Genomic DNA, 9,661 nt, shown 5'->3' with positions numbered 1-9,661 from the left:
CAAATAGAGAGAAAATATAGAGACGAAGGTAGTTTCACATCTAAAGTGATAAAATTATATGATAAACATTAAAGATAATTTTATATATTCAGAAAAGCACTGGTAAATTGGTCGGCCCTCTAAAACCTATATAACGGCGTACGGCGTCAGTTTGGTGAAATCAGTCTTTTATTTTAATAACGTTGTCAATTGTTTTTATTTATTATTATTATTAATTTCGCCAGAGAAATAAATTCTAAGACCAAACTCTTAAAAGCACTAGCATCTAAGGCTATCGGCCTTCAATTGTTTTTAAATCTGTAGGGTAATCAAGTAGTAAGTAGCAATAGAAAGTTAGCTTTCATGTTGGCGTAAGCTAAATTTCGCATTTGTTTGTATGGCCCTAATTGTTGATAATCTACGTTAAAGTTTCGGTAAGAGGCAAATTAATCAAACTGAATTTTGTTATTTTCACGTACTGCTGCGCGAACAGCTCAGCTGTTTACTTGTTTTCATTTGTGGCTCTTTTATGCAAAAAAACACCTCTTTTTATTTTCTAAATTTTTCTTTAAAAATTAGTCGTGCGTGCCTTTAATTGTGAAGAAATTATGTTACTTAGCTACTTTAAAGTGTTTTGCTATAATATTAAAACTTTTTTACTTAAATAAAATACAAAAAAAGACTGAAAGCAAGACTCAAGCAGTAACAACACCAAAAAAAAAAAGAAAAAAACGAGTAAAAAAATAAGAAAAATAAAATTTACACTTTGATGATAACAATAAATATTTTATATATATATGGGGGCATGTAAGCAACGTTTGTTTATATGAGATTAGATGCTTAGGAAATATGTAAAGGGAATGGTCACAGAAGACTTGCAAAAATCTTACTTTATAATAGCAACAACAACTATAATAAAACTAATCATCGCAAACAAATTTGGTAAGTGTGTATATGTACGTGATTATATATTTTACATGCATATTTGAAGAGAGGTAAGAGATTTATAATAATAATTTATTATTTATATTTGGCTTTTCATTTCTCTTGCTTCATCTTTGATTTTTTACTTATTTATTTATTTATTATTATTTTTTTTTACTTTGGTCTTATTAATGAATCTTTTAGTCAATTAATATTAAAGTTCAATGATCACTTGCGTCACGAGATATGAAGGTTTTTATTTCCTCTCGTCGAATAAGTCTCAACAGCTTATGGCCCTGAATTTCTTTATTGCATTTTTGCTTAATTATCAACTGCCTGCCTCTCGAGTTTATCATAAATAAATTATATTCATTATCTTTTTATTTCTTCATATATTGGGGTATTACCAATAAAGACAAGCAGCTTAAAGATTCATTTGTGTCAGAGTGCAGATGAAGGTTTCATAGCTAGACGGAATCGTCATATAATTTAGATCAAAATGAACCTTTTTTGTTGAAAACATACCTTCCTAAGTCAAATTAATCCTATGGATTGACTAAGAAGAGCGGGCAATTAAAAAAAAACTTTGCATTCGCTTTGGGCCGGAATATATTAACGCTGGTTATTGCATAATATTTGGCTCTAGGAAATAACAAAATGCTTACTTTCTCAGCAGAGACTGAACTTTTCATAGCTTTTTAATGAACTAATTAATATCAGTTTCCTCTTACGTTCTTGTGCCAACTGCTTATGGCAAGCATGGCAATGGTCATATTATAGTTTGGAATTCATTGGGCCAGCGGAATCAGAAAATTAGTGTTTGTGGACGTCATTGTAAGCAAAGAGGGTTATTTCAAGTAATTGAAAGAAAATTTAGATGAAACTGCAGACAACCCTGGTATCTTGGAAACAACAAATGCTACCAAGATAACGAATTCAGGCGTAAATCCCGCTTAATTCAAGAATGGCTTTTACATAACTGCCCCAAAGTGTGTTATTCTCTTCCAAAAATCATCAGGGATGAACCCCATGAAAAGTATGTAGGATGAATTGCACGGCCGTGGGCGAAAACACTCAATCCATTCCGTCTAACATCTGAAGAATACACCTTAAGAAGAATGGAGTAAGATCGCTGTTTCCTACACAAAAAAAATTAAGCAAAATATGTCAAAACGTTGAAATGACGATATAAAGCAAAAATGATACCTCTCCAAATATTAATTTTTAATAACATGCTATGCTGTCTATTTTTTCTTCGTATCCTTTCTTATATGAAAAAAATCCAATAGTAATAAAGTTATGTTTTTGAAGTTGCTGAAGTTATGTAATCCTCTTATCTAGTGGAATAATGTTTTGTTGTTTTTTGTTTTATATTTTAATATGTATTCCTTAGTAATATAAATAAGTAAAAACAAGTGTTCATGTTTGGACAATGAACTAGGTTTAACAAGCGTTTACTTTTTGTCGAGCGAAAAAAACACACTATTAATGAGAGTCACGGTCAGTAAATAATTTGACTAAGCGAAATTGTGTAGAGTATCTAACGGTCGAAGTTGTCCGGAAGTAAGTCCCATTTTGGCAAATAATTTTGTGTGAATAGTTTTTGTAAAGATGTAAATAAAATCGACGCTTTTCGCAATCCAATGATAATAACCTAATAAATCGGACCTCATCTTTCGGCATCGTTTCCTATCAACCCACTTCAATCCTTGATTACTCTTTGACAAGTGGGAAAAAGCGTTTTGGCTTCAGCTACAGGCATAATTTCCTACCAGCCCACATCAATCTAAGTGTCCGACAAGTGGAAATATAATTTCTGTTGATTCTAATCGAGAAACAATTCCTAATATATCTTATCACGACTTAATCTTTCTTAGCCTCCGTATTAAGGTAGTTTACATTGAGCGAGCGTAGATATAAATGCCATTGTTGGTCAACTTTCCTCAATCTTTCTTGAAACTCTTTTTGGAAGATCACGTCAAATTTAATTATTAAGATTCAACCACGGCGGGTTTTCAACCATAGGCGATTTCAATTTAGCATATCTTGTGGTAATCTTCAAATTCTATCATCTATTCTCATTAACGGGCTCTTTAAAGTCCATTAAAGCAATTTTGCTCAACAAGCGCGATTTACCTATGTCGTACTTAAACTGATTTAACCTTAGATTTTGTCATTATGAGTCGAAAATTAATTTGTTGTTAACAATTATCGGTTGCCAAGCTTATGCATGTTTGCGATGGCTTAAGGGTTCACTTGCAATTTGGTCCTGTATTGGTTGTGGGTGTGGCTCTATGCTAATTGTGTACATGCTTTTTTTTTTTCTTTTTTTTTCCTCCTTATTTGTTTTATTGTACTTATACTAAGTTTTATTATTAAATAATTTTAAGATTTACTTAAGAGTCAATTGAACTCTACTGCTATTTTGTTTTAGTTGAGTTTCTTGTATAAGTGGAATAAATAAATAAATAAATGCTCATTCACTTCATAACGTCCGCAATCATTGAAAAGTCATTCGTTGTAAGCTGCGCTCGTGGCTCGAACAACCTCCCACCCAATCTTAAACGTGTTAGCAGTGCCGTTATTCTCGTTCCGCAACGATTGATCACTTTGGATAATCTATAAGCGCATATTAGCAGTTGTCTCTGATTCATGATAGGTTGTGTTTGCGAGCGTTGTATAACAGTCTTATGTAGTCTTAGTTGTAGTCTAATAGTGAAAGTGCTCGTACATCGAAAACTGTCTAACTATGTGCGAAATTGGTTTTTGGTTTGCAACTTAGGAATTCTCAATTTTTCGAAAAGGAAGACTTCACCCCTATTTAATCAATTCTAGACGTTCTACTTCCTTAGCTGTCGGCAGAGGAGATGGGAATCGAACGCTTAGTCAGGGTCAAGCAGCTCACGATGTGCGATTTCCTTTCTATTCCATTAAACATAAATTATCATCCCATGGGATGTAAACTGCGTGATATCCACCTTGGACATTATAACCGTATCATTGCTTATTTATATAAAAATAGCCTTAGGCAAATGATTCAAAATGATTCAGTGAAGCAAACACACCCTTCTTAGTTTTTTCGGAAAATTAAAAATTTTTTGAATGTACACTGTTTCACACGACCCTGCGGAATTTAGAAAATTGAAAACCTCAAGCGAGTATATCGAAATTGGCTGGCCTAGAAATGATCCGGCTATATTTGTAATATATAATAAGTAAAGCGACAACCTCAGGGCGTGTTGCGTCATAAATTCTATCAAGTCGAACAATGGCGTGTTTGAACGCTCACAGGAGAGGGGTATTTTCGCAAAATGCTTACCAGTGGTTTGTCGAATAAATTGTAGTTCCATACCCGTAGCAGGGTCGTTCATAGGAGAAAGTGCCAATCTTTGCAAGTTATGTTGTACCCCGTTGTACCAATTTATTCTGCATTCTTGGTTATGAAAAATATGAATAAATTTACTTGAAAACTTTTACTTATTTAGATATAAGGAATTGTTGCTAATTACTATTCTCTTTCTTTTTTTTCATTACAGCGTTTTTCGATTCATCTCGTTTTATTTATTTTTTTTTTCTAAGATAATAAAATGAAATTTGCTGAACATTTGTCTGCTCACATCACGCCCGAATGGCGTAAGCAATATATTAATTATGAGGTAATGAATTTTTTTCTTTTTTCTTTTTTTTTTTTTTTTTTGTTGTTTGTAGCAATTTTTGTCTTAATATTTTCTTTTTTTTTTTATAAGGAAATGAAAGCCATGTTATACATGGCTGTTGAGGAAGCACCTTCGGTTGATAGCGTTGAAGATGAGGTCTTGAAGAGACATTTTGCCAATTTCGATGAGAATTTTTTTCATTATTGTGATAAAGAATTGAAGAAAATTAACACATTTTATTCGGAGAAACTTGCCGAAGCCACGCGTAAATTCGCCACTTTAAATGCGGAATTGAAGACATGTGTTGACGAGTCAGAGCGTTCCGCGAAAAAATCGAAATCATTAAAAAAATCAAGTTTGCCTCACCGCAAGGCCCAAGAGCTGAAATTGGCTTTTAGTGAATTCTACTTAAGTTTAATTTTACTGCAAAATTATCAGAATTTAAATCATACTGGTTTTCGTAAAATCTTAAAAAAACATGATAAGGTAAAGTATGCATATGTTTTTAGTTTTAATTAATAAATTTACATTGTCCAGTTTGAAATTATTTTTCAGCTTTTGCGGGTTGATACTGGTGCTAAGTGGCGTCAGGATTACGTGGAATCTTCGCACTTTTTTATTAACAAAGATATCGATAACTTGATAAATGAGACGGAGACCACGGTTACCAGTGAACTGGAGGGTGGCGATCGTCAGCGGGCAATGAAACGTCTACGTGTGCCACCTTTAGGCGAACAACAGAGCCCTTGGACCACTTTCAAAGTTGGCTTGTTTTCGGGCAGTTTTATTGTTCTGGGTATAGTGGTAGTGTTGTCCGGTAAGTGAAATATATTTTTAAAAAAGCATACCAAAAATATAATGTTTATATACAACAGTAACGCAAATGGAATATATATTATGTAAGGATAGATATGCTACTCTACAGATGTTATATAACATATGACGACTGAGTACTGCTCAGTTTGCTGGCATAATTACGTTATATTTACGGTCAGATGCACCATAAATGATAATATATAATGAAGGATGATCAACGTAATACCGATAACATCTATCTAAATTTTTGAAATTTGACTTGTTTATTGTTTAGTTCATGAATAGATTAGAGCGACTTTTGAGGAAAGTGAATGAAAGTGAATCTTTTGCTTTTCTCACAACAGCTTCAAAGTTTTAGTAATAAGCTCAGCCGATGGTCTTTAGCTCTTCTCTATTTAATGCCATGAAATTCTGCTTATTTTGACAATTTCGACAATAAGCATTTGAGCGGACGGACTTAATTCTTCTCACAGAGGATGAGATGAGTATTTCTGGGTAGTGCCAATGACATGACAAAATAAGTATATCGGCATTGTTAGGTAGCGGGTATAAAACCTATTCAATTTATTTTATTATATTATTTATTCGTTTACGTATTTTATTATATTTATTATCTTCTGAGAGATAATTAATTTTTCTCATACGTTTTTTGAACTCTTTAAAATGTAGCCATCTTTCACGATATAACCGGGGAGAATTTGAAGGTTACTTTTCGCTTATATCGCGGACCTCTTCTCGTGATCGAGTTCATTTTCTTAATCGGCGTTAACATTTATGGTTGGCGGTCTTCAGGCGTCAATCATGTTCTTATATTCGAATTGGATCCACGTAATCATTTATCTGAACAGCATCTCATGGAATTGGCCTCAATATTTGGAGTTATATGGACATTAAGTATGTTGAGTTTTTTGTATTCAACCAGCTTAAGTATACCAGCCTTTATTAATCCCCTGACTCTAACGATTATAATGGTGGCGTTTCTCATAAATCCCTTTCATGTGTTACATCACGACGCTAGATTTTGGCTATTAAGAATAACGGTTAGTTCTATTTAATAGGCAAACATTTGTAAGAAAACGTTTCAGTTTCACTTATACAAAATAGGGTCGCATGGTGGCAGCACCATTTTTTCATGTTGGTTTCGCTGATTTCTGGCTAGGCGATCAGTTGAACTCGTTGGCGACAGCTCTACTGGACTTTGAGTATTTGATGTGCTTCTATTTTACGAATGGCAATTGGTTTGAGGCTCGTGACGCTTCAGTTTGCATGGAAAAAGATTTCATAATACGTCCTATATTTAATTGCTTACCGGCCTGGTTTCGTTTTGCTCAGTGCTTAAGACGTTACCGTGACACTCGTGAAGCTTTCCCGCATTTGGTAAACGCTGGCAAATACTCAACTACATTTTTAGTAGTAATATTTGCCACATTAAAAAGCTACCATAGCCGTAAGTTATTGAATAGCATGTAAGCGAAGAATATTTGTTAATTAATTAATTTGTTTTCGATGCAGGTTATTATTCGAATAGCTTTGATAATCCATATACATGGCTATGGATTATAGCTTCGATAATATCTTCTTGTTATGCCTATACGTGGGACATAAAAATGGATTGGGGTCTCTTTGACAAGAATGCCGGCGAGAATACATTTCTAAGAGAAGAAATAGTTTACTCATCAACGGTGAGGTTTTTCTTATATCGAAAAAAATAGTTTTAACATTGATTTTTCAAAAAAAAAAAAAAATTGATGGTAGAGCTTCTACTATTTTGCTATTGTGGAAGATTTACTTTTACGTTTTAGTTGGGCTTTATCGTTCTACATAACCGAAATGAGAATTCTAAGCGGTGATATTACCACTTCAATTACTGGCACTTTGGAAGTATTCCGGTACGTAATCCTATCTTTCTTTTATGCATTAATTAATTGTTTTAAACAAATATGTATCTTTTAAAAGGCGTTTCGTATGGAATTTTTTCCGTTTGGAAAATGAACACTTAAATAATTGCGGTAAATTTCGTGCTGTGCGTGACATATCGATAGCACCCATTGACTCTTCGGATCAAACTTTAATATTGCGCATGATGGACGAACCGGATGGTGTACTTAATCGTTATACAAAAACTAATCGTCCAAAACCGAAGAAAACAAAAGATCCAGAAAAACGTAGCCTTTTACCCGCACGCGGTTCCTTACAAGATCTTACCATTGATATTGATGGCTCGAAGAAATTGTAAACTTAATCTAATCTACTTACTTTATAGGGTTAAGCTAAACACATTTTTTTAAATGCCATGTTTTATAGATATATATATATATTTTTTTTTTTTTTTTTTTTTTTTTTTTTTTTAGTAACTTAAGTACTTTACAAATTTTGCGAAACATTTATTTGTTATTTGTTTTACCTCATCATAGGGCATGTACTTTATTTTCATTGGCAGTATTACTTATCTTCGCGCCATAATATTTATTTATTTATGTTTTTTTTGTTTATATTATTTGTTTAATTTTTATTTTGTTCATTTCTTGAATTGTCTCATATACTTCTACATTCCCACAAAAGTTTATCACATATGTCAAACAAAGTAAATAAACAGAACAATTGATCAAATCAATTTTGATCTTCAATTGAGGCGAACATCGAATAGTATATGTGCACTCACTCTATAACAAGAAGTAATCGCTTGATCACCTCGTCTTTAATCAGAAGAGCATTGCACTTTTTTTAAAGTATACGAAAGCCAGGACAATCTTCTTAATGCTCATAGCAATGCTCAAGTCAAGGGAGTTACTCGCTTCGTTAAGAGAGCGAATCCTTCTTTCTTGATTCACATTTTTTCGTTTACAATTTTTTGCGCAACATTGTCACTCTGTATGTTTGTATTTATGTTGGAAATTGCTTATCTGCTTTTTTTCTTTTTTTTGTATTTATGTGTTGAAATAAATTTCTCTTTTAATCAGCCAAAGCTTGCTAATTTCTGCCGGCTATTGGCCTTGAATTGCTGATCATTGTGTTAAACATTCAATGCCATCATCAAGCAAACACGAGAGGAGTGCTTCATCAAGATCACTCCAAAGCAGGGGTTATTATGTTTGAACACATATTGTGTTTGAACACGCGTTGAATTTATAATTCGCCTATCGATGGTCTGTACGATGGAATGCAATTACTGCCGAACGGCGTCATGGGCGTTGCTTCTTCCTGGTGACATTTGGCAAAGATTTTCTACTCACACACAGCTTGTAATAGAATTAAACATGTCGAGTTTTGAGCTAAAAAGAAAAAGGCATCCACCGACAGCATTGTTTTTTTTTGGCAAACAATACAAAACTAAATCGAGTTTGCATCGTAAGAAATCATGGATAGATACAGGCTTGCCATCCACATTTATCGCAAGACCTTAAAACCACGTATGGCCTTCACATTTTAAAGGCTTTAGTCTATAAAACTTTACATTCTACAAAAAAAAAAAAAAAAAACAAAAAAAAAAGGTTTATAATTTTTAGTGCGCATAAAATTTAATTCGTAATTCTTTATTTATTTTATTTTTATCTCAGTTTTCGTAAGACAAAAATACAAACGAAAAAATAATGAAATTTGGTAAAACGCTTTCTGCCCATTTAACACCTGAATGGCGCCAGCAATATATATGTTACCAGGTAAGATCGCATTTAATCATCATTAATAATGCACTTTCCGGTTTTCGTTTGTCGCTTAAGGATCTTAAAGATATTATTTTACGCGCCGCTGAACTGAGATCGACAAAGCCTGCGCAATTCATTTCAAAAACAGACCCGTTCTTTCTAAATTTCGAAATCGATTTCCTTTTCGAATGCGAGAAGGAATTGAGAAAAATCAATACATTCTTTGCGGAAAAATTAGCCGAAGCTACGCGCCGCTACGAGCAACTGGTAACATTATTAGATGCTGTTTATGGTAATTCCCGCTTGGGCGGTATTTCGTCTTCCCGCTTAGGCCTGATGCGAACTCGTGTGATTGCTGATATGAAAGAAAGAGGCAATAAAACGAAATTGAGTAAATTGAGAATGGCGTTTAGTGAATTGTATTTGCATTTAGTGCTATTGCAAAATTATCAACATCTAAATTATACGGGTTTCCGGAAAATACTTAAGAAGTACGATAAGGTCGATAGTCTGACTTGTTAACTTGGATAGTTTTTTTTTAATTATTAAATTTTATTTAATTTGTAGTTACTTGGCGATCTTAAGGGCAAGGAATGGTTCTTAAAAAATGTTGAAACGGCCACATTTCACACAGATCGTAAT

General features: G+C 33.3%; 2 protein-coding genes across 3 annotated transcripts; both read left to right on the top strand.

Moving 5' to 3' along the window:
- The first annotated feature begins 547 nt into the window (after positions 1 to 547).
- Positions 548 to 9,184, top strand: LOC119631883 (xenotropic and polytropic retrovirus receptor 1-like). 2 transcript variants are annotated; one of them, XR_005246723.1, is made up of 11 exons: positions 548 to 921; positions 4,440 to 4,559; positions 4,650 to 5,045; positions 5,115 to 5,376; positions 6,045 to 6,415; positions 6,480 to 6,822; positions 6,888 to 7,057; positions 7,131 to 7,264; positions 7,332 to 7,607; positions 8,933 to 9,034; positions 9,095 to 9,184. XR_005246723.1 is itself a non-coding variant. In XM_038024438.1 (10 exons), exons 2-10 carry the CDS (start codon positions 4,491 to 4,493, stop codon positions 8,370 to 8,372), a joined length of 2,058 nt encoding a protein of 685 aa, XP_037880366.1. In that variant the 5' UTR covers positions 548 to 921; positions 4,440 to 4,490; the 3' UTR covers positions 8,373 to 8,883. The 2 variants fall into 2 exon arrangements, 1 of the variants encoding a protein (XP_037880366.1); XM_038024438.1 differs by lacking the exons at positions 8,933 to 9,034; positions 9,095 to 9,184 and adding an exon at positions 8,336 to 8,883.
- On the top strand, positions 8,966 to 9,541 carry LOC119644766 (xenotropic and polytropic retrovirus receptor 1 homolog). The gene has a single exon (XM_038044490.1). The coding sequence runs from the start codon at positions 8,966 to 8,968 to the stop codon at positions 9,539 to 9,541; it is 576 nt and encodes a 191-aa protein (XP_037900418.1).
- The last annotated feature ends 120 nt before the right edge of the window (positions 9,542 to 9,661 follow it).

The sequence above is a fragment of the Glossina fuscipes genome, unplaced genomic scaffold (genome assembly GCF_014805625.2).
Source record: "Glossina fuscipes isolate IAEA_lab_2018 unplaced genomic scaffold, Yale_Gfus_2 0, whole genome shotgun sequence".
Classification (NCBI taxonomy): domain Eukaryota; kingdom Metazoa; phylum Arthropoda; class Insecta; order Diptera; family Glossinidae; genus Glossina; species Glossina fuscipes.
This window is presented reverse-complemented; position numbering and strand designations above follow the sequence as displayed.